Source organism: Balaenoptera ricei, chromosome 4 (genome assembly GCF_028023285.1).
Source record: "Balaenoptera ricei isolate mBalRic1 chromosome 4, mBalRic1.hap2, whole genome shotgun sequence".
NCBI classification, from domain to species: Eukaryota; Metazoa; Chordata; class Mammalia; order Artiodactyla; family Balaenopteridae; genus Balaenoptera; species Balaenoptera ricei.
In genome coordinates, this window is record NC_082642.1 from 69,529,880 (window position 1) to 69,555,307 (window position 25,428).

General features: G+C 39.5%; 1 protein-coding gene across 10 annotated transcripts in view; it reads left to right on the forward strand.

The window, feature by feature from the left end:
- The window catches only part of NAALADL2 (N-acetylated alpha-linked acidic dipeptidase like 2), a 1,495,600-nt gene that overhangs the window by 429,254 nt on the left and 1,040,918 nt on the right, over positions 1-25,428 (forward strand). For 3 of the 10 annotated variants that reach the window (XM_059922027.1, XM_059922028.1, XM_059922018.1), the window contains exon 1: positions 1,485-1,625. The exons of the other annotated variants lie outside the window; for them this stretch is intronic. In XM_059922027.1, coding sequence (XP_059778010.1) covers positions 1,583-1,625 — 43 coding nt within the window. In that variant the 5' untranslated portion in view covers positions 1,485-1,582. Of the gene's footprint in view, positions 1-1,484; positions 1,626-25,428 lie in introns of those variants that run through there. 10 annotated transcript variants of the gene reach the window in all.

Here is a 25,428-nt window from a genome sequence, read left to right on the forward strand (position 1 = left end):
TTGTGCTAGGCAAAGACTGCTTTAATCCGGAACAAACCAAAACCTGGATTTTAAATCAGAGGTTTATGACATTATGAAGATAAAATGGGCCTTAATTAATAAATGGTCAGCTCATTTTACAGATGAAGAAACTGAGACCTAGAGAGGTTAACAAAAGAAAGAACTGTAAATTAACTGTCATGAGGATTTGTGTGTGTGATGTTTGTTTTTATTCTGATACTTTTGAGAATAACTATTCTACTTGTTTGCCATTTCTTTTGTATACATAACTTATATAATCATTTTTTCATTAATAATGTAGCAAACATGGTATATAGATTGCTTTTAAATTGAAAATTAAAGAACTATTAAAGTAGGAGATGTTTGAACCTCAGATTTTTTTTTTTTAACTAGTGTGACCAAAACTAAAAGTTAAGGAATTCTAGAGGAAGGGAGTAGAGATTGTTTTTTATTCTAGATGTCTTATGTGAGACAGAGCTTAAATAAATTGACTTATTTTTGTCATCTACTTCCTCTCTTGTAAATGAATAAAGATACATTTCTAAGTGTTGCTCATCTTTGCTAGGGATGTTTTTTTTTTGTTTGTTTGAGGCAGAACAGTTTAACTTAATATCACTATGTTTCTATTTAAAAGGCAATGTAAATATCAATATCCTTCTTTAACCAGTGAGGACCTTGAGGCGCTCTAAGATTGGATAAAATCATTTCTTTTAAGGTCTCTCAGTTAATAAGTAACAGCTGATGTCAGAACATAGTGACATCAGTGCTCTGGTTCCACATTCTTTCCACCCCTCAGAAGGAGAGGAACAAGAGGAGGGAGTGGGGAGAGAAGGAAGAGGGTGTAGGAGGAAAAGGAAGAAGAGGAGGGGAGGAGAGAGGAGGAAGAATGTTGCTTGTGTTTAATTATCCACCATTCACAATGTTTAGCACAGTCGTACATTATTGCTTTGCATCTTTATAATAATCTTCTGAAATTGATATTTTACATTTTTCCCCCAACATACAGTTGAGGAAACTGAGTCTCAAAGAAGTTATATTCCTCGTTCATAGTTACACGGCTAGTACTAGAGCTACTCCAAAGCCTGTCTTTCCACCACTGCACAAAACTGATTCCCATGCTGTCGCTTATTTCCCTGTATTTTTTTAAATAGACACTGCAAAAGTCACTTTAAATTTTATTTTATTTCTGTAAGAGAAGCAGATTGGGAACAGTAAAAAACAAACAAAACTCTGGCTCTGCGCCATGGTGTGTTGAACACTATTTGGAGGGGGGAAGTGTAGAAACGTTTCTGGACTAAAGTGAAAGTTGGGAATTAAAAGTTAACATCAAAATTGAAACAAAGCCACATTTTGTGAAGTGCACACTAATAGCAGTCCGTTCGATCAAAGGATGTGATCTCACTTCACAGTAAAACAGGTCCTGCAAGCCCAGGTAACTCAGGAAGCAGGATGGTAATTATTCACAGAAGAAAGCAGGTAGTATACTGTTACATTACTACAGGAGAAAGTCAGAAGGTCACAAAGCTTGCAGGTAACTGACACAACTGAAACTGCTTGGCCCCCTTTAAAAAGAAATAATAAAATGGGAGAGAATGAAGCAAATTTACCTAACACAGCTTTGCAAGGTAAGTGCCAACAGCTTCTGAAATGGTAGTAATCAGACGTGTTAAGTGGTGTCGATTACAAAGTGTGTGTATATGCTTGCGCGCGCGCGCACCCCCGCTGAGTTTCGAGGTGTGCTTTGAAGGTGGGAAAAGAGGCGGGGATTGTTGTTTCTGAAAAAGCAGCTGTCTCCGTTTTGCTCAACTACTCAACCTACACAGAAACACCAATTTGGTGGAGTAGGGAAAGCCTTAGCCTTACTCCCCACTGTAATGCTGGAGAAATGGTACGACCTACTTCCAGTGCATTTTCATGTTAAACTTTTCCTAGCATTGGAAGAATATCGATTTTTGTCTCTGTGGGATTTTAATTTGTAATCAAATTTTACCATCTCTGGGGTTTACCAGCTAAGTGTCCTTGTAATTAATATAACCATTTTTTTTAAGGTAGGAAACAAGTCTCAGAGGGCAGCGTATCATTAGGTAGAGCGGTTGGTTTTACACGTTTTACTTCATCAGATACCTTTGTCCTTTGAAGGGACTGGCTTTGTTGACATTGGCTTGACTAGGCTTCTATGGTTAGGCTTGTTGATAGAAACAAATACAAGTTCTCTTACACTTTCCACTTTTTTGAGTGAAGAAAGTTCCTTTAAAAAAAAAATAGAAAATGGGCTGAATGCATATTTGTTACCATGATTTCTAGTTGTCTCCTCTCTTATGAATTATTTACCACCTTTACAAGTGACATTTTGAACAAGGTATTTTTTAAAAATCTACTTGATAATGATATTTTTATTTGTTTAATTATGTTCTTGTGAAGCTACCAACAAGAAAATCTCCAAACCGCTCAGTTTTCCATTAAGTACACATAACCAAACATGTAAGTACATCTGTGAAATACAGCACACCTGAGAATAACAATAAGATGATCATAGACATGCCTGGCCATAAAAGTATATCACCCATTTTTATAAAGTTAAATAATCTTCCAGAATACCTGTTTTTTTCCTTTATTTTCTTTCTTTCTCTACCTATCTTGCTTAAGAATCCCAGAATTTTATTTCTATTTTTGCAGGTTTCCTAAAAAAAATTTTTTTGAAATACTGCATAAAATGCTATTAAAATCATTTTTAATTTAAAGATTAATTTTAAAAGTTATTTAGTGCATCCTATTGAAGAAAAACAAGGTAAAGGGCTCATTCAGTACAACTCTATGAAATAATTTATTTATATGTGTTTTATGAACAAAATGATATTATGTACGTGATTATAACATATACCTTAACTGTCTCTGCAGTATTTTTCCGTGGAAAAGTATATGGGAGGCATCTAGGTTGTTAAAGCTGCTCATATAATAATGATTTTGTATCAGATGTATATGACTGTTTGGCAGCCCCCTGAATAGCTCATCCTAGGCCTTGTGGGTTCATCCCCTGCTTCTGTGTTTGGGATTGAAATAAACTGAGGAGTAACCTGACCTCTCCCCTCTCCCCTTATCATCCCTCTTTGTGTCGGGATCAGAGGTAATATTTGCTTCTTATTTTAGAGTCCTAGATTGTGTATAGATCTTCTGTTGTTTTGGGTTTTTTTTTTTTTTTTTTCTTCTTTTCTTCTGGCCCTTTTATGTATGTTACGATTCTGGTAATATGTTCCACTGTGGAAGGGTAACTTTCCCTTCCTGCTATCTATTGACTTTTCCAATTATTTACAGAATTAATAATTAGCATATATCAGAAAAACATGCATAAAAATTAAAACAAGAGCTATGATGAATAATTTGAATGTCATGGTTTGAGTTAGAAAACAATGTGCCTCGGTTCATAGTTGGGGAATACTTGTGAAATCAGTTCTATCCTGGGGTATTTCCCTTTGTGCACTCTGTGAAAACTTTTCAGTAGGAATGTGTGCTCTTCTGATCTTATCTGAGTTGAAATGCATCCTTGGTAGGTCTACAAATAGTTCAGATCTATCTTCTTGGAGTGTTGAAATGCTTCCATTCCAGACATATTTGCCTTAAGATTATTAAGTGAGCCTATTAATCAGTGAGAATTAATGAGAAACAAAGGTGCTTCACGTTGGTTTGAAATTATTTCTGGATTTTTTTTTTTTATATATAAAGGAAAGCAGTGCGGAGATAACTTGTACCTTTATTTGTATGTGTGAAGGTAAGAGAATTTTGATAAGTTTGTTTAATATCTTATAAGACAAATCAGGATATATCCTGGAGTCTTTATTTATGAATTGCTCTAACAGTATTCTGTTTTCTATGCAATACCCAGTCCTATATCTGAGCTTGAGTTTAAAAATTACCAAAGTAAATGAAAAAGACATTTTGAAATGTTGTTTAATCTTGCCTTTGACTTAACAGCATTTATAAAAGATTCTGAAGTTCTCTAAAATAATACTAATTATTGTCAGCTCTGCTTACAAATGAGTGTTCTCTAACAGAAATGACTATATTCAAATGTTTTGTACATTCAACATATGGGTGATAGGTTTAAGAGTTTTGGCTATGAAGATAATAAGTAGATAATAAACAGAGGATTTTCATTAGAACTCCATCTTGTGCCTTGAATAATGGTTTTCTAAGGCCATGTATCTAGATTGTCTAGATTCATTGGACCATCTCTAATTACAACTTGGAGCGCTAGCCATAGACGTTCAGAAATTATTCATTTTAGCACTACATCCTGTAGGTCTCTGACCCATTATTATACCCAGGGAGCTGGTTGATTGTGCCCTGGTTAGTGGAGCCCTTAAGCTATCAACATTTAATGTTTCCAGTGGTATTGGGAACCTATCTTTTCCTGAATGAGAGTGAAATCTTTCCAAGGTTATCTTCAGCTTAATGTGAACAGATCTCAATTATCTTTTCAAGTATAGGAAGCAAACTCTCCCTTTCAGTCCCAATGATACAGTAACTCCACAGACAATTATGTAAAAATTTCTTACATGAAGGTTCATAATATTCTCTGGACTCATAAAATAGAATTATCTTGGGTAGGAGAGAATACTAGAAACATTTTTTTCTGATTTTTGAAACTACAAATAAAATGTACAAATCATATGGCATCAGGAATAGGGGTAAGTGCTTTCTGAGCATGGTTATTTGCTGAGGAAAGAAACCAGAATTTCCTTACATAATATCTATAAACACATGTACCACTGAGTGGCACATTGTCAGTTGGTGACAGTAGTGAAAGGACATGGCTGGGATGACAGGAGGGTGGCAACTCCCTTCTTGGCAGGGAGTTATCTGGAAAATGCCTTAGACCAAGGTTCTCAAAAGGCTACCCTTGGGCACATAAGGGACCCTTACATATTCTCTCTCAGGAAGGACAGGCATTTTCTGCTTCTCCCAGGGTTCTCATTAACAGGCAGGGCAGACCCTAATCAGAACTAAAATAAATAAATAAATAAAAAATAAGGGAAAGAATCTCTCACTACCCAGCTGTGTTCCTCATCCGCTGAGTCCCTCCTACCTCAGGAACTCAGCCCCATGAGCTCTTCTTTCTCTCCTCCTCTTCCTTGGTCAAAACATGTCCAAGGCCACCTGCCTCTTTGTAAAGAATATGATATACTGGGCTTCCCTGGTGGCGCAGTGGTTGAGAATCTGCCTGCCAATGCAGGGGACACGGGTTCGAGCCCTGGTCTGGAAAGATCCCACATGCCGCGGAGCAACTAGGCCCGTGAGCCACAACTACTGAGCCTGTGCGTCTGGAGCCTGTGCTCCGCAACTAGAGAGGCCGCGATAGTGAGAGGCCCGCGCACCGCGATGAAGAGTGGCCCCCACTTGCCGCAACTAGAGAAATCCCTCGCACAGAAACGAAGACCCAACACAGCCATAAAAAAAAAAAAAAAAAAGAATATGATATACTAATTTATCCTCAGAATTATATGAATAACAGGAATCTGATGAGTTCAGTGCCAGAACAACCTTGTGAGAGGGGGTTTCTTTGAGTGGGGTCTCCACTGGGCTACTCAACACAACCTCACCACTCAGGCTGCTCGAACATCTTCCAGCACCTTCTAATTAAAGCCCTTCTTCTTACCTTAGTTCTTCTTAGTTCTCTAGATTTAGGAAACCCCTATTCTAAAGGCTACAGAAGACTAGAACTCAAGTGGAAAAGATGTTTCCAAGTACAGAAGGTTGGCTAGACAGACCATTTCAAATGCAAGGCCAGTTCTAGGTAGCCGTCAGCAGAGAGGAGAACTCTTCACCAACCCACTGAAGGAGAATTTGGCTGTCAAAACTAGGGAAAAGAAATCTGTAGAATGTTAACATTTTCAAGGTAGAGAGGAGCTTAGAGGGCCTCAAGTCCAAAATTTTTACTTTGTAGAGAAGCGAACAGAGGTCCTTTGAAGGTACAAAAATTGCCCTTGGTTTCTCAGAAGCAGTTGCCAGAACCCAGGTCTCCACCCTAGCTGCCTAAAGCCTATAATTTGATGGAGGAATTTGGCACATTATTTTCTAGGGGTATTTACTTTCCTATTTCAAGAAGGGAAATCAGGCTTGTAAATGCTTTCCATATTGACATCTTTTAGTTTCTACAGTCATGACCTGGAAATCATTGTCCAGTATTCTGTCTGGCTTTTATAGGACTGCTCCATCCAGGCTTGGGTTTTCTCTTGACTCCATAAAAGTTACTTTGGCTTTTGAGACGTTTACTTATCTTTCATCACAACAAGGAGGAATTGGCTTGAAATTCCATAGGCACATGCAACAGATGTTTCTCATGATACAGCCATTTTATTTTAAGAAATTATACTTATTCTGTTTGGCTAGTGTAAGAAAAAAAAAAAAAAATCCAAGTGGAAACGTACCTTAGTGTCTGTGCTTCTAAGTTGCAACCCAAGGGCAGCAGTACTGTATACCGCAACCAGTTATACTGGTTTGGTGTGCATGTTTACTTTCTGTGATGGGAAAAATATCTCTGCATTCATCGTCATAAACCATGCCTGTGAGGGCTTTGAAGGCTTTCTAAAACCCCAAAGAGGACTCACCAGTTTGTGAATCTTCCTTCCCACCCAATAGAACTTTAATAGCATTTTCAATTAAGAGAAGTACACAGAGGTCTTGTGTAACCTATTTGTTTTCCAGGAGGAAGCTTTCACCAGCTCTGAGTGAGAGGCTGGTATACTTGAAAACCTGAGGCACTTTGGTAATGAAATTTAGATATTGAGGTAACAGGACATTTTGGAGTTGAAATTTCCAGAAGCTCTGCTGGAAAGGTCTTATAATCTAAGGACAAAATCGAGCATAATCGGAGCAAGTAAAATTGCAGAGAATGTCAAGGCATGAAATCCCAAGTGAGTCTGACCGACGTGTGTAGGCAAAAGAGCATGAGAAGATGGATTGGGGACTTTTCCCAAGTACAAGGCAAAGAACCCTTGGAGCAGGCAAACAAGATCAGGATGTGAACTCTGAAATCAGATATAAGAAATAGTTAAGGAAGTCAACATAACTGTGCCGAGAAGCTCTTTTTATCTTGTCTTTCTAAATGGAAATAGGATCTTTACCTTTTCAGAAATAAAAGAGCAAGCAACGTATTTGAATGGAACATGTGGTAAAGGCACTTAATAACATGGAACTCAGTTAAGATCTGCTGTTGGGGGAAAAACCAATGCTCAAACACTCTGAAATTTAGAGTTTGTTCCTAGACTTCAAAACGATCTGAAGGGCAAAGTTTAGTCCCCTTGATTTAAATGATATTTTATGGCACTGAAATTGTTTTAAAGGGAAACGTTTTAAGTTTTGATTAAAGTTACTATAAAACCTTGAAGAAAAGGGGATACACATCTACAGGCTGACTTGATTGTTTAAACATTATTATTAATAATGCAATTAAAATGTGTTCCATATATTTAAAAGGATGGAGCTGTCTTTGAATCTGCTTCCTTTTTCTTAAAGAAATGAAACAAAGGGTATAGTAATAATCTGATGACTATACATGTGTAAGCACCATGTAATTATTACATTGTATGCCTATTCTCTAGATTTTGGAAAGAGTTTAAACAAATTTAGCTAATCGAGTAGGACAGTAAGCGAACGTTCTGTGTATCACAGTTTTTTGGGGGGAGGATTACTAACCAAGCATGTACTTATTATTGGAGAGTGTTACACTTGATACATCAGTGAGGGAAAAATGAGCTGCTGACAAGATTGCAAGTAAAATGTGATTAGGATGGAAACACATAAAAGGACATTGAGCTTCAGTTGATCCTTTGAGCTTCTAAACTCTCTTCAGGAAAAGTATAGGTAAATAGTTTTTTTTTTTTTTTTTTTTTTAAACATCTTTATTAAAGTATAATTGCCTTACAATGGTGTGTTAGCTTCTGCCTCACAACAAAGTGAATCAGTTATACATATACAACATGTTCCCATTTCTTTTCCCTCTTGCATCTCCCTCCCTCCCACCCTCCCCATCCCACCCCTCTAGGTGGTCACAAAGCACAGAGCTGATCTCCCTGTGCTATGCGGCTGCTTCCCACTAGCTATCTATTTTACATTTGGTAGTGTATATATGTCCATGACACTCTCTTACCCTGTCACATCTCACCCCTCCCCCTCCCCATATCCTCAAGTCCATTCTCTAGTAGGTTTGTGTCTTTATTCCCGTCTTGCCACTAGGTTCTTCATGGCCTTTTTTTTTTTTTTCCTTAGATTCCGTATATATGTGTTAGCATACTGTATTTGTTTTTCTCTTTCTGACTTACTTCACTCTGTATGACAGACTCTAACTCCATCCACCTCATTACAAATACCTCCATTTCATTTCTTTTTATGGCTGAGTAATATTCCATTGTATATATGTGCCACATCTTCTTTATCCATTCATCTGTCGATGGACATTTAGGTTGCTTCCATGTCCTGGCTATTGTAAATAGAGCTGCAATGAACATTTTGGTACATGACTCTTTTTGAACTATGGTTTTCTCAGGGTATATGCCCAGTAGTGGGATTGCTGGGTCGTATGGTAGTTCTATTTGTAGTTTTTTAAGGAACCTCCATACTGTTCTCCATAGTGGCTGTATCAATTTACATTCCCACCAACAGTGCAAGAGTGTTCCCTTTCCTCCACACCCTCTCCAGCATTTATTGTTTCTAGATTTTTTGATGATGGCCATTCTGACCGGTGTGAGATGATATCTCATTGTAGTTTTCATTTGCATTTCTGTAATGATTAATGATGTTGAGCATTCTTTCATGTGTCTGTAGGCCATCTGTATATCTTCTTTGGAGAAATGTCTATTTAGGTCTTCTGCCCATTTTTGGATTGGGTTGTTCGTTTTTTTGTTATTGAGCTGCATGAGCTGCTTGTAAATCTTGGAGATTAATCCTTCGTCAGTTGCTTCATTTGCAAATATTTTCTCCCATTCTGAGGGTTGTCTTTTGGTCTTGTTTATGGTTTCCTTTGCTGTGCAAAAGCTTTTAAGTTTCATTAGGTCCCATTTGTTTATTTGTGTTCTTATTTCCATTTCTCTGGGAGCTGGGTCAAAAAGAATCTTGCTGTGATGTATGTCATAGAGTGTTCTGCCTATGTTTTCCTCTAAGAGTTTGATAGTGTCTGGCCTTACACTTAGGTCTTTAATCCATTTTGAGTTTATTTTTGTGCATGGTGTCAGGGAATGTTCTAATTTCATACTTTTACATGTACCTGTCCAATTTTCCCAGCACCACTTATTGAAGAGGCTGTCTTTTCTCCACTGTATATGCTTGCCTCCTTTATCAAAGATATGGTGACCATATGTGTGTGGGTTTATCTCTGGGCTTTCTATCCTGTTCCATTGATCTATATTTCTGTTTTTGTGCCAGTACCAAACTGTCTTGATTACTGAAGCTTTGTAATATAGCCTGAAGTCAGGGAGCCTGATTCCCCCAGCTCCATTTTTTGTTCTCAAGATTGCTTTGGCTATTTGGGGTCTTTTGTGTTTCCATACAAATTGTGAAATTTTTTGTTCTAGTTCTGTGAAAAATGCCAGTGGTAGTTTGATAGGGATTGCATTGAATCTGTAGATTGCTTTGGGTAGTAGAGTCATTTTCACAATGTTGATTCTTCCAATCCAGGAACATGGTATATCTCTCCATCTATTTGTATCATCTTTAATTTCTTTCATCAGTGTCTTATAATTTTCTGCATACAGGTCTTTTGTCTCCTTAGGTAGGTTTATTCCTAGATATTTTATTCTTTTTGTTGCAATGGTAAACGGGAGTGTTTTCTTAATTTCACTTTCAGATTTTTCATCATTAGTGTATAGAAATGCAAGAGATTTCTGTGCATTAATTTTGTATCCTGCTACTTTACCAAATTCATTGATTAGCTCTAGGAGTTTTCTGGTAGCATGTTTAGGATTCTCTATGTATAGTATCATGTCATCTGCAAACAGTGACAGCTTTACTTCTTCTTTTCCGATTTGGATTCCTTTTATTTCTTTGTCTTCTCTGATTGCTGTGGCTAGGACTTCCAAAACTATGTTGAATAATAGTGGTGAGAGTGGGCAACCTTGTCTTGTTCCTGATCTTAGTGGAAATGGTTTCAGTTTTTCACCATTGAGGACAATGGGGTTTGTGGCTGTGGGTTTGTCATATATGGCCTTTATTATGTTGAGGAAAGTTCCCTCTATGCCTACTTTCTGCAGGGCTTTTATCATAAATGGGTGTTGAATTTTGTCGAAAGCTTTCTCTACATCGATTGAGATGATCATATGGTTTTTCTCCTTCAATTTGTTAATATGGTGTATCACATTGATTGATTTGCGTATGTTGAAGAATCCTTGAATTCCTGGGATAAACCCCACTTGATCATGCTGTATGATCCTTTTAATGTGCTGTTGGATTCTGTTTGCTAGTATTTTGTTGAGGATTTTTGCATCTATGTTCATCAGTGATATTGGCCTGTAGTTTTCTTTCTTTGTGACATCTTTGTCTGTTTTTGGTATCAGGGTGATGGTGGCCTCGTAGAATGAGTTTGGGAGTGTTCCTCCCTCTGCAATATTTTGGAAGAGTTTGAGAAGGATAGGTGTTAGCTCTTCTCTAAATGTTTGATAGAATTCGCCTGTGAAGCCATCTGGTCCTGGGCTTTTGTTTGTTGGAAGGTTTTTAATCACAGTTTCAATTTCAGTGCTTGTGATTGGTCTGTTCATATTTTCTATTTCTTCCTGATTCAGTCTCGGCAGTTTGTGCATTTCTAAGAATCTGTCCATTTTTTCCAGGTTGTCCATTTTATTGGCATAGAGTTGCTTGTAGTAATCTCTCATGATCTTTTGTATTTCTGCAGTGTCAGTGGTTACTTCTCCTTTTTCATTTCTAATTCTATTGATTTGAGTCTTCTCCCTTTTTCTCTTGATGAGTCTGGCTAATGGTTTATCAATTTTGTTTATCTTCTCAAAGAACCAGCTTTTAGTTTCATTGATTTTTGCTATTGTTTCCTTCATTTCTTTTTCATTTATTTCTGACCTAATCTTTATGATTTCTTTCCTTCTGCTGGCTTTGGGGTTTTTTTGTTCTTTCTCTAATAGCTTTAGGTGCAAGGTTAGGTTGTTTATTCGAGATGTTTCCTGTTTCTTGAGGTAGGCTTGTATTGCTATAAACTTCCCTCTTAGCACTGCTTTTGCTGTGTCCCATAGGTTTTGGGTCGTCGTATCTCCATTGTCATTTGTTTCTAGGTATTTTTTGATTTCCCCTTTGATTTCTTCAGTGATCACTTCGTTATTAAGTAGTGTATTGTGTAGCCTCCATGTGTTTGTATTTTTTACAGATCTTTTCCTGTAATTGATATCTAGTCTCATAGCGTTGTGGTCGGAAAAGATACTTGATACGATTTCAATTTTCTTAAATTTACCAAGGCTTGATTTGTGACCCAACATATGATCTATCCTGGAGAATGTTCCATGAGCACTTGAGAAAAATGTGTATTCTGTTGTTTTTGGGTGGAATGTCCTATAAATATCAATTAAGTCCATCTTGTTTAATGTATCATTTAAAGCTTGTGTTTCCTTATTTATTTACATTTTGGATGATCTGTCCATTGGTGAAAGTGAGGTGTTAAAGTCCCCTACTATGATTGTGTTGCTGTCGATTTCCCCTTTTATGGCTGTTAGTATTTGCCTTATGTATTGAGGTGCTCCTATGTTGGGTGCATAAATATTTACAATTGTTATACCTTCCTCTTGGATCGATCCCTTGATCATTATATATTGTCCTTCTTTGTCTCTTGTAAAAGTCTTTATTTTAAAGTCTATTTTGTCTGATATGAGAATTGCTACTCCAGCTTTCTTTTGATTTCCATTTGCATGGAATATCTTTTTCCATCCCCTCACGTTCAGTCTGTATGTGTCTCTAGGTCTGAAGTGGGTCTCTTGTAGACAGCATATATATGGGTCTTGTTTTTGTATCCATTCAGCCAGCCTGTGTCTTTTGGTGGGAGCATTTAATCCATTTACATTCAAGGTAATTATCGATATGTATGTTCCTATTCCCATTTTCTTAAATGTTTTGGGTTTGTTATTGTAGGTGTTTTCCTTCTCTTGTGTTTCTTGCCTAGAGAATTTCCTTTAGCATTTATTGCAAAGCTGGTTTGGTCGTGCTGAACTCTCTCAGCTTTTGCTTGTCTGTAAAGGTTTTAATTTCTCCATCGAATCTGAATGAGATCCTTGCTGGGTAGAGTAATCTTGGTTGTAGGTTTTTCTCCTTCATCACTTTAAGTATATCCTGCCACTCCCTTCTGGCTTGCAGAGTTTCTGCTGAAAGATCAGATGTTAACCTTATGGGGATTCCCTTGTGTGTTATGTGTTGTTTTTCCCTTGCTGCTTTTAATATGTTTTCCTTATATTTAATTTTTGACAGTTTGATTAATATGTGTCTTGGCGTGTTTCTCCTTGGGTTTATCCTGTATGGGACTCTCTGTGCTTCCAGGACTTGATTAACTATTTCCTTTCCCATATTGGGGAAGTTTTCAACTATAATCCCTTCAAATATTTTCTCAGTCCCTTTCTTTTTCTCTTCTTTTTCTGGGACCCCTATAATTCGAATGTTGGTGCGTTTAATGTTGTCCCAGAGGTCTCTGAGACTGTCCTCAGTTCTTTTCATTCTTTTTTCTTTATCCTGCTCTGCAGTAGTTATTTCCACCATTTTATCTTCCAGGTCACTTATCCTTTCTTCTGCCTCAGTTATTCTGCTATTGATCCCATCTAGAGTATTTTTAATTTCATTTATTGTGTTTTTCATCGTTGCTTGGTTCCTCTTTAGTTCTTCTACATCCTTGTTAAATGTTTCTTGCATTTTGTCTATTCTATTTCCCAGATTTTGGATCATCCTTACTATCATTATTCTGAATTCTTTTTCAGGTAGACTACCTATTTCTTCTTCATTTGTTAAGTCTGGTGTGTTTTGACCCTGCTCCTTCATCTGCTGTGTGTTTTTCTGTCGTCTCATTTTGCTTATCTTACTGTGTTTGGGGTCTCCTTTTCACAGGCTGCATGTTCGTAGTTCCCGTTGTTTTTGGTATCTGTCCCCAGTGGCTAAGGTTGGTTCAGTGGGTTGTGTAGGCTTCCTGGTGGAGGGAACTAGTGCCTGAGCTCTGGTGGATGAGGCTGGATCTTGTCTTTCTGGTGGGCACGTCCACGTCTGGTGGTGTATTTTGGGGTGTCTGTGGCCTTATTATGATTTTAGGCAGCCTCTCTGCTAATGATGGGGCTGTGTTCCTGTCTTGCTAGTTGTTTGGCATAGGGTGTCCAGCACTGTAGCTTGCTGGTCATTGAGTGAAGCTGGGTCTTGATGTTGAGATGGAGATCTCTGAGAGATTTTTGCCGTTTGGTATTACGTGGAGCTGGGAGGTCTCTTGTGGACCAGTGTCCTGAAGTTGGCTCTCCCACCTCAGAGGTACGGCCCTGATGCCTGGCTGGAGCACCAAGAGTCTTTCGTCCACATGGCTCAGAGTAAAAGGGAGAAAAAATAGAAAGAAAGAAAGAAAGAGGCTATAATATAGTGAAGTAAAATAAAGCTATTATAAAGCAAAGCTATACAGACAAAATCTCACCCAGAAGCATATACATATACACTCACAAAAAAAGGAACAGGGGAAAAATTAATATATCCTGCTCCCAAAGTCCACCTCCTGAATTTGGGATGATTCGTTGTCTATTCAGGTATTCAACAGATGCATCCCATCAAGTTGTTTGTGGAGTTTAATCCGCTGCTTCTGAGGCTGCTGGGAGAGATTTCCCCTTCTCTTCTTTGTTCGCACAGCTCCCGGGGTTCAGCTTTGGATTTGGACCCGCCTCTGCATGTAGGTCGCCTGAGGCTGTCTTTTCCCCGCTCAGACAGGACAGGTTTAAAGGAGCAGCTGCTTCGGGGGCTCTGGCTCACCCAGGCCGCGGGGAGGGAGGGGTACAGAGGAGGCGGGGCGAGCCTGCGGCGTCAGAGGCCGGCGTGACATTGCACCAGCCTGAGGCGCGCAGTGTGTTCTCCTGGGGAAGTTGTCTCTGGATCACGGGACCCTGGCAGTGGCGGGTTGCACAGGCTCCCGGGAGGGGCGGTGTGGAGAGTGACCTGTGCTCGCACACAGGATTTTTGGAGGCGGCAGCAGCAGCCCCATCGTCTCACGCCCGTCTCTGGGGTCCGTGCTGATCGCCGCGGCTCGCGCCCGTCTCTGGAGTTCGTATAGGCGGTGCTCTGAATCCCCTCTCCTTGCGCGCCGCGAAACAAAGAGGCAAGAAAAAGTCTCTGGCCTCTTCGGCAGCTGCAGACTTTTTCCCGGTCTCCCTCCCAGCCAGCTGTGGTGCGCTAACCCCTTCAGGCTGTGTTCACGCAGCCAACCCCAGTTCTCTCCCTGCGATCCAACCGAAGCCCAGCCTCCGCTCCCAGCCCCGCCCGCCCCGGAGGGTGAGCAGACAAGCCTCTCGACCTGGTGAGCGCTGCTCGGCGCTGATCCTCTGTGCGGGACTCTCTCCGCTTTTCCCTCTGCGCCCCTGTTGCTGTGGGGTCCGCGCTGATAGCCGTGGCTCGCGCCCGTCTCTGGAGCTCGTTTAGGCGGCGCTCTGAATCCCCTCTCCTCGCGCACCAGGAAACAAAGAGGCAAGAAAAAGTCTCTGGCCTCTTCGGCAGCTGCAGACTTTTTCCCGGACTCCCTCCCGGATAGCTGTGGTGCACTAACCCCTTCAGGCTGTGTTCACGCCGCCAACCCCAGTCCTCTCCCTGCGATCCGACCTCCGAAGCCCGAGCCTCAGCTCCCAGCCCCGCCCGCCCTGGCGGGTGAGCAGACAAGCCTCTGGGGCTGGTGAGTGCTGGTCGGCACTGATCCTCCGTGCGGGAATCTCTCCGCTTTGCCCTGCGCACCCCTGTGGCTGCGCTCTCCTCCATGGCTCCAAAGCTTCCCCCCTCCGCCACCCGCAGTCTCCGCCCGCGAAGGGGCTTCCTAGTGCGTGGAAATCTTTCCTCCTTCACAGCTCCCTCCCACTGGTGCAGGTGCCGTCCCTATTCTTTTGTCTCTGTTATTTCTTTTTTCTTTTGCCCTACCCAAGTACGGGGGGAGTTTCTTGCCTTTTGGGAGGTCTGACGTTTTCTGCCAGCGTTCAGTGGGTGTTCTGTAGGAGCAGTCCCACGTGTAGATATATTTCTACTGTATCTGTGGGAAGGAAGGTGATCTCCGCGTCTTACTCTTCCGCCATCTTCTCTCCTCCCCCCGGTAAATAGTTTTATTTAACAGGGCTATTTTGTTGCTCTATTGATAGATATGTTTAACCATCTCCACAGTTGAACACTTTGGAAGGCACACTTATAAATGCCATTATAATTTATATTGAAATGCAATTCACCTGTCCTCTTTAAACCTCTGATCAATGTAATGCAAGTTGTACATTGTGTACTAAAAAACTGAGTGTGACTTAGAGGATAGGTGTAAAATCTTATCTACTAAAAGAGCCCAAAAGAGAACTGTTTTGAAAAGTCAACTACTGAATTTAATGCAATTCATATAAACATGCAAAAGATGTGCATGAATACCTATTAAATAACACAATCAACTTTGCCATGTGACTTCAGACCTTGGTGAATGATTCATTTCAAGAATTGATTAAACTTTTGAAACCATTCCATCTCAGTGATTCTTTTGTTTTCTCAAAAGTGAGTTCCTTTGCAAATAGGGCATGAGAAGCAGAGAGAATTGATGGGTCACTGTGCTTTATTTTCCTCTTCGTTTATGGACCTTTAATGCAATCAAAGACAAGTCCCATCTTCTTTTAAACTATTGATAAAGATTGAACAAATTTTCATCACATCCACATTTCTTGGTGGCAGGTTTCAGAGATGGAGAACTACACTTTGCCACAAAAGGGGGAAGTTGCTTCCATTCTTGCCAATTCTTGGTATTGTTATAACCCCAGACACATATCCAGGAATTTATAGAGAAATCTAGGAATTTATAGATAGTTTCATAGAGGAGATATGATGTGAACTGACTCTGGACAGAATAAGTGGCAGAAAGAAGAAAGTCTTTCCTGGCAAAATGAACAGCAGAGACAAGGCATAGAAATTGTATCTGTCCATGCATTTACTTGCTTTATTTTCTACTCTTATTGAAAACAAAGGATTTTCCAAAAATTACTATAGTAGAGCCTTGAACAACATGGGTTTGAACTGCACAGGTATACTCATATGTGGATTTTTTTTCACTTAATACATACTACAGTACTACACAATCCAAAACTGGAACTGGGTTTGGAACCACAATCTGGAGGGCTGTAGGGCCCACTGTAAAGTTGTCTGTGGATTTTCAACTTCATGGGGGGTGGGGGGCTTGATGCTCCTAACCCCTGAGTTGTTCAAGGGTCACTGTACTTTGAAATAGGCTGCATATAAATAAACCTAATAAAAAATAAGGTTAAAATAATATAAGTTAAAATTTATATGTAAAATGTATGCCAAAACATTCTAAACTGCTGCCAAACAAGTCACAAATTTGCTTTCAAGCTTCCTAGCAGCCAAAAGAAAGTAAAAAATTGGTTTTAAGATTAATGGTGTTCAAACCATATAAAAATGTGGCAGTTATTCAGGAGAGGCATAGATTTCTTGATTAGACATGGTGATAGACATCAAAATAATTTCTACAGATGACAGGAGACAGGCCTAATTAGAAGAAAGGTTTTTATTAGGCAACACTGAGACATAAAGGTAAAAGAATTATAGAGATAAAGAAAATAGTATTTTTTAACTCATCTCAGAATCTTGACCTGGATGATTTTCTTTGAGCCCCTTAAGCTGCTGCACTGTCCTATCAGACGTTTGTCAGAAAAAAAAAAATTATGCAGAAAAAATTTCAAACGTATAATAAGTCTGAAAATAAAAAGACAGAAAAAGAAAACAAGAATATTTAAGAAATATAGACTTTATAAAAACTAAGTTTACATGATTTAAATATTCACACTTAAAATTTCAGAATATAAAAAATAGGTCATTTTGAAAGTTAGACTGCTGTATATATTTTATAAGCATATGTTATTATGCAAGTATCTCTCCTGCAGTGGATTTTATGTGGGTGTTGTGTGTTCATGTTGGTTAATGAAGGGTTTCGTACAGTCACTGTGACAGGTTTGGTGGTGGGGCCGTGGGTGGTAGGTGGGTCAGGGTTAGAGAGTAATAATAAAGAACAGGACATTGGTATTGCTAATATTCGTGTTGCATTGTAAATCTACTTTAAAGACTTTAATCTGTAAACTTCAGGTACAATGAGGTAATAATATTGCCTTAAGTTTTTATTTTCCATACAGGTAAATAGTAATTTGGGGGAAAAAATAGAAGAAAATTTAATAAGAATATAGTAATGGTTTTTAATTCTTTTTTTTTTTTAAACATCTTTATTGGAGTATAATTGCATTACAATGGTGTGTTAGTTTCTGCTTTATAACAAAAGGAATCAGTTATACATATACATATGTCCCCATAACTCTTCCCTCTTGCATCTCACTCCCTCCCACCCTCCCTATCCCACCCCTCTAGGTGGTCACAAAGCACCGAGCTCATCTCCCTGTGCTATGTGGCTGCTTCCCACTAGCTATCTATTTTACGTTTGGTAGTGTATATATGTCCATGCCACTGTCTCACTTTGTCTCAGCTTACCCTTCCCCCTCCACGTGTCCTCAAGTCCATTCTATAGTAGGTCTGTGTCTTTATTCCCATCTTGCCCCTACACTCTTCATGACCATTGTTTTTTTTTTCTTTTTTTTTTTAGATTGCATATATATGTGTTAGCATATGGTATTTGTTTTTCTCTTTCTGACTTACTTCACTCTTTATGACAGACTCTAGGTCCATCCACCTCACTACAAATAACTCAATTTTGTTTCTTTTTATAGCTGAGTAATATTCCATTGTATATATGTGCCACATCTTCTTTATCCATCCATCTGTTGATGGACACTTAGGTTGCTTCCATGTCCTGGCTATTGTAAATAGTGCTGCAATGAACATTTTGGAACATGACTCTTCTTGAATTATGGTTTTCTCAGGGTATATGCCCAGTAGTGGGATTGCTGGGTTGCATGGTAGTTCTAGTTTTAGTTTTTTAAGGAACCTCCATACTGTTCTCCATAGTGGCTGTATCAATTTACATTCCCACCAACAGTGCAAGAGGGTTCCCTTTTCTCCACACCCTCTCCAGCATCTGTTGTTTGTAGATATTTTGATGATGGCCATTCTGACCAGTGTGAGATGATATCTCATTGTAGTTTTGATTTGCATTTCTCTAATGATTAATGATGTTGAGCATTCTTTCATGTGTTTGTTGGCAATCTGTATATCTTCTTTGGAGAAATGTCTATTTAGGTCTTCTGACCATTTTTGGATTGGGTTGTTTGTTTTTTAGATATTGAGCTGCATGAGTTTATTGTATGTTTTGGAGATTAATCCTTTGTCAGTTGCTTCAGTTGCAAATATTTTCTCCCATTCTGAGAGTTGTCTTTTCGTCTTGTTTATGGTTTCCTTTGCTGTGCAAAAGTTAAGTTTCATTAGGTCCCATTTGTTTATTTTTGTTTTTATTTCCATTTCTCGAGAAGGTGGGTCAAAACGGATCTTGCTGTGATTTACTGCCAGTGTTATCCTCTAAGAGTTTGATGGTGTCTGGCCTTACACTTAGGTCCTTAATCCATTCTGAGTTTATTTTTGTGTATGGTGTTAGGAAGTGTTCTAATTTCATTCTTTTACATGTAGCTGTCCAGTTTTCCCAACACCACTTATTGAAGAGGCTGTCTTTTCTCCACTGTATATTCTTGCCTCCTTTATCAAAGATAAGGTGACCATATGTGTGTGGGTTTATCTCTGGGCTTTCTATCCTGTTCCATTGATCTATATTTCTGTTTTTGTGCCAGTACCATACTATCTTGATGACTGTATCTTTGTAGTATAGTCTGAAGTCACGGAGTCTGATTCCTCCAGCTACGTTTTTCTTTCTCAAGATTGCTTTGACTATTCGGGGTCTTTTGTGTTTCCATACAAATTGTGAAGTTTTTGTTCTAGTTCTGTGAAAAATGCCAGTGGTAGTTTGATAGGGATTGCATTAAATCTGTAGATTACTTTGGGTAGTAGAGTCATTTTCACTACGTTGATTCTTCCAATCCAAGAACATGGTATATCTCTCCATCTATTTGTATCATCTTTAATTTCTTTCATCAGTGTCTTATACTTTTCTGCAAACAGGTCTTTTGTCTCCTTAGGTGGGTTTACTCCTAGATATTTTATTCTTTTTGTTGCAATGGTAAATGGGAGTGTTTTCTTAATTTCACTTTCAGATTTTTCATCATTAGTGTATAGGAATGCAAGAGATTTCTGTGCATTAATTTTGTATCCTGCTACTTTACCAAATTCATTGATTAGCTCTAGTAGTTTTCTGGTAACATCTTTAGGGTTCTCTATGTATAGTATCATGTCATCTGCAAACAGTGACAGTTTTACTTCTTCTTTTCCAATTTAGATTCCTTTTATTTCTTTTTCTTCTCTGATTGCTGTGGCTAAAAATTCCAAAACTATGTTGAATAATAGGGGTGAGAGTGGGGAACCTTGTCTTGTTCCTGATCTTAGTGGAAATGGTTTCAGTTTTTCACCATTAAGGACGGTGTTGGCTGTGGGTTTGTCATATATGGCCTTAATTATGTTGAGGAAAGTTCCCTCTATGCCTACATTCTGGAGGGTTTCTATCATAAATGGGTGTTGAATTTTATCATAAGCTGTCTCTGCATCTATTGAGATGATCATATGGTTTTGCTCCTTCAATTTGGTAATACGGTGTATCACATTGATTGATTTACGTATATTGAAGAATCCTTGCTTTCCTGGGATAAACCCCACTTGATCATGGTGTATGATCCTTTTAATGTGCTGTTGGATTCTGTTTGCTAGTAATTTGTTGAGGATTGTTGCATCTATGTTCATCAGTGATATTGGCCTGTAGTTTTCTTTCTTTGTGACACCTTTGTCGGGTTTTGGTATCAGGGTGATGGTGGCCTCAGAGAATGAATTTGGGAGTGTTCCTCCCTCTGCTATATTTTGGAAGAGTTTGAGAAGGATAGGTGTTAACTCTACTCTAAATGTTTGATAGAATTCGCCTGTGAAGCCATCTGGTCCTGGGCTTTTGTTTGTTGGAAGATTTTTAATCACACTTTCAATTTCAGTGCTTGTGATTGCTCTGCTCATATTTTCTATTTCTTCCTGGTTCAGTCTTGGAAGGTTGTGCATTTCCAAGAATTTGTCCATTTCTCCCAGGTTGTCCATTTTATTGGCATGTAGTTGCTTGTAGTAATCTCTCATGATCCTTTGTATTTCTGCAGTAGCAGTTGTTACTTCTACTTTTTCATTTGTTTTTTATTTTTTTATTCATTCATTCATTTTTGGATGTGTTAGGTCTTCGTTTCTGTGTGAGGGCTTCCTCTAGTTGCGGCGAGAGGGGGCACTCTTCATCGCGGTGCACGGGCCTCTCACTGTCACGGCCTGTCTTGTTGCAGAGCTCAGGCTCCAGACGTGCAGACTCAGTAGTTGTGGCTCACGGGTCCACTTGCCCCACGACATGTGGGATCTTCCCAGACCAGGGCTTGAACCTGTGTCCCCTGCATTGGCAGGCAGATTCTCAACCACTGTGCCACCAGGGAAGCCCCTTCATTTCTAATTCTATTGATTTGAGTCTTCTCCCTTTTTTTCTTGATGAGTCTTGCTAATGGTTTAACAATTTTGTTTATCTTCTCAAAGAACCAGGTTTTAGTTTTATTGATCTTTGCTATCGTTTCCTTCATTTCTTTTTCATTTATTTCTGATCTGATCTTTATGATTTCTTTCCTTCTGCTAACTTTGGGGTTTTTTTGTTCTTCTTCCTATAATTGCTTTAGGTGTAAGGTTAGGTTGTTTCTTTGAGATGTTTCTTGTTTCTTAAGGGAGGATTGTATTGCTATAAACTTCCCTCTTAGAACTGCTTTTGCTGCATCCCATAGGTTTTGGGTCATCGTGTTTTCATTATTATTTGTTTTTACATATTTTTTGATTTCCTCTTTGTTTTCTTCAGTGATCTCTTGGTTATTAAGTAGTGTATTGTTTAGCCTCCATGTGTTTGTATTTTTCAGAGATTTTTTTTCCTGTAATTGATATCTAGTCTCATAGCGTTGTGGTTGGAAAAGATACTTGATATGATTTCAATTTTCTTAAATTTACCAAGGCTTGATTTGTGACCCAACATATGATCTATCCTGGAGAATGTTCCATGAACACTTAAGAAGAATGTGTATTCTGTTGTTTTTGGATGGAATGTCCTATAAATTTCAATTAAGTACATATTGTTTAAGGTATCATTTAAAGCTTGTGTTTCCTTATTTATTTTCATTTTGGATGATCTGTCCATTGGTGAAAGTCGGGTGTTAAAGTACACTACTATGATTGTGTTACTGTCGATTTCCCCTTTTATGGCTGTTAGTATTTGCCTTATGTATTGAGGTGCTCCTATGTTGGGTGCATAAATATTTACAATTGTTATGTCTTCTTTTTGGATTGATCCGTTGATCATTATGTAGTGTCCTTCTTTGTCTCTTGTAATAGTCTTTATTTTAAAGTCTATTTTGTCTGATATGAGAATTACTACTCCAGCTTTCTTTTGATTTCCTTTTGCACAGAATAACTTTTTCCATCCCCTCACTTTCAGTCTGTATGTGTCCCTAGGTCTGAGGTGGGTCTGTTGTAGACAGCATATATATGGGTCTTGTTTTTGTATACATTCAGCCAGTCTATGTCTTTTGGTTGGAGCATTTAATCCATTTACATTCAAGGTAATTATCGATATGTATGTTCCTATTACCATTTTCTTAATTGTTTGGGGTTTTTTATCGTAGGTCTTTTCCTTTTCTTCTGTTTCTTGCCTAGAGAAGTTCCTTTAGCATTTGTTGTAAAGCTGGTTTGGTGGTGCTGAATTCTCTTAGCTTTTGCTTGTCTGTAAAGCTCTTAATATCTCTGTCAAATCTGAATGAGGTCCTTGCCGGGTAGAGTAGTAATCTTGGTTGTAGGTTTTTCTCCTTCATCACTTTAAATATGTCCTGCCACTCCCTTCTGGCTTGTAGAGTTTCTGCTGAAAGATCACCTGTTAACCTTATGGGGGTTCCCTTGTGTGTTATTTCTTGTTTTTCCCTTGCTGCTTTTAATATTTTTTTTTTGTATTTAATTTTTGATAGTTTGATTAATATGTGTCTTGCCATATTTCTCCTTGGATTTATCCTGTATGGGACCCTCTGTGCTTCCTGGACTTGATTAACAATTTCCTTTCCCATATTAGGGAAGTTTTCAACTATAATCTCTTCAAATATTTTCTCAGTCCCTTTCTTTTTCTCTTCTTCTTCTGGGACCCCTATAATTCAAATGTTGTTGCGTTTAATATTGTCCCAGAGGTCTCTGAGACTGTCCTCAATTCTTTTTCTTTTTTTCCCCCTTTATTCTGCTCTGCAGTAGTCATTTCCACATTTTATCTTCCAGGTCACTTATCCGTTCTTCTGCCTCAGTTATTCTGCTATTGATCCCTTCTAGAGAATTTTTAATTTCAGTTATTGTGTTGTTCATCACTGTTTGTTTGCTCTTTAGTTCTTGTAGGTCCTTGTTTACCGTTTCTTGTATTTTCTCCATTCTATATCCAAGATTTTGGATCGTCTTTACTATTATTATTCTGAATTCTTTTTCAGGTAGACTGACTATTTCCTCTTCATTTGTTATGTCTGGTGTGTTTTTGCCTTGCTCCTTCATCTGCTGTGTGTTTCTCTGTCTTCTTATTTTGCTTAACTTACTGTGTTCGGGGTCTCCTTTTCGCAGGCTGCTTGTTCGTAGTTCCCGTTGTTTTTGATGCCTGTCTCTAGTGGCTAAGGTTGGTTCAGTGGGTTGTGTAGGTTTCCTGGTGGAGGGGACTAGTGCCTGTGTTCTGGTGATGAGGCTGGATCTTTTCTTTCTGTTGGGCAGGTCCACGTCTGGTGGTGTGTTTCGGGGTGTCTGTGGCCTTATGATTTTAGGCAGCCTCTCTGCGAATGGATGGGGTTGTGTTCCTGTCTTGCTAGTTGTTTGGCGTAGGGTGTCCAGCACTGTAGCATGCTGGTCATTGAGTGGAGCTCGGTCTTGGCGTTGAGATGGAGATCTCTGGGAGATTTTTGCCGTTTTATATTACGTGGAGCTGGGAGGTCTCTTGTGGACCAGTGTTCTGAACTTGGCTCTCCCACCTCAGTGGCACAGCCCTGACGCCTGGCTGGAGCACCAAGAACCTGTCATCCACGTGGCTCAGAATAAAAGGGAGAAAAAAAAGAAAAGAAGAAAGAAAGAAGAAGGTAAAATAAAATAAAGTATAATATAATAAAATAAAGTTATTAAAATATAAAATAAGAAATAATTATTAAAAATTGTTTTTTAAATAATAAAAAAAAGAAAGAAAGAAAGAAAGAAAGAAGAGAGCAACGAAACCAAAAAACAAATCCACCAATGATAACAAGTGCTAAAAACTATATTTAAAAAAATAAATAAAAAACCATGGACAGACAGAACCCTAGGACAAATGGTAAAAGCAAAGCTGTACAGACAAAATCCCACACAGAATCATACACATACACACTCACAAAAATAGAAAAAGGGAAAAATATATATATATATCATTGCTCCCAAAGTCCACCTCCTCAATTTGGGATGATTTGTTGTCTATTCAGATAGTCCACAGATGCAGGGTACGTGAAGTTGATTGTGGAGATTTAATCCTCTGCTCCTGAGGCTGCTGGGACAAATTTCCCTTTCTCTTCTTTGTTTGCACAGCTCCTGGGGTTCAGCTTTGGATTTGGAACTGCCTTTGCATGTAGGTCTCCTGAGGGCGTCTGTTCTTTGCTCAGACAGGACCGTGATAAAGGAGCAGCTGATTCGGGGGCTCTGGCTCACTCAGGCCGAGGGGAGGGAGGGTATGGAGTGCGGGGTGAGCCTGCGGTGGCTGAGCCCGGCGTGACGTTGCACCAGCCTGAGGTTTGCCGTGTGTTCTCCCGGGGAAGTTTTCCCTGGATCACCGGACCCTGGCAGTGGCGGGCTGCACAGGCTCCTGGGAGGGGAGGTGTGGAAAGTGACCTGCGCTTGCTCACAGGCTTCTTGGTGGCGGCAGCAGCAGCCTTAGCATCTCATGCCCGTCTCTGGGGTCCGCGCTGATAACCGCGGCTCGCGCCCATCTCTGGAGCTCCTTTAAGCGGTGCTCTTAATCCCCTCTCCTTGTGCATCAGGAAACACAGAGGCATGAAAAAGTCTTTTGTCTCTTCAGCAGCTCCAGACCTTTTCCCAGACTCCCTCCCAGCTAGCTGTGGCGCACTAGCCCCCTTCAGGCTGTGTTCACACTGCCAACCCCAGTCCTCTCCCTGGGATCCGACCGAAGCCCGAGCCTCAGCTCCCAGCCCCGCCCGCCCCGGCGGGTGAGCAGACAAGCCTCTCGGGCTGGTGGGTGCTGGTCGGCACTGAACCTCCGTGCAGGAATCTCTCCGCTCTGCCCTCTGCACCCCTGTGGCTGCGCTCTCCTCCGTGGCTCCGAAGCTTCCCCCCTCTGCCACCCGCAGTCTCCGCAGGGGAATGGCCTTCCTAGTGTGTGGAAACCTTTCCTCCTTCACAGCTCCCGCCCACTGGTGCAGGTCCCATCCCTATTCTTTTGTCTCTGTTTTTTCTTTTTTTCTTTTGTCCTACCCAGGTACGTGGGGAGTTTCTTGCCTTTTGGAAGGTCTGAGTTCTTCTGCCAGCGTTCAGTAGGTGTTGTGTAAGAGCTGTTCCACATGTAGATGTATTTCTGATGTACGTTTGGGGAGGAAGGTGATCTCTGCATCTTACTCTTCCGCCATCTTGAAGCTCCTCCCCCTGTTTTTTCATTCTTGAGTCTGAGTTTTCATCAGTTTTAGGTTCATATTTTGTATTCTTTTCAGTTTATCATTTGACCTCTATGGATTTTCTTTAGGCATCATCTTTTTTCTAAATTAGAAAACTTGTAATATTGCTTACATTTTTAGGAATTAGTAATTGCTAAGTTATATTTATCAAAATACTTTTATATAACAACATAATTCCTAATAACATTGGTTAATAGAATGTTCTGGAAAGGTAGTCATCACATGAAATTTTCATTTTCATAGGTTGATTAGTAAAGAATTTGTTTTCATAATTACATAAATAAAAAGAAAAAAAACAGTATTCATTGGGTACTAAATTTAAGTGGAAATTTACTAAGCTTATTTGAATCTCACAACAATCTTGGCCTTTTCCCTTCCCCTCCAACAAATAAGCCGATTCCCCACTAAACCTCTGCCTACTGGTAATGTC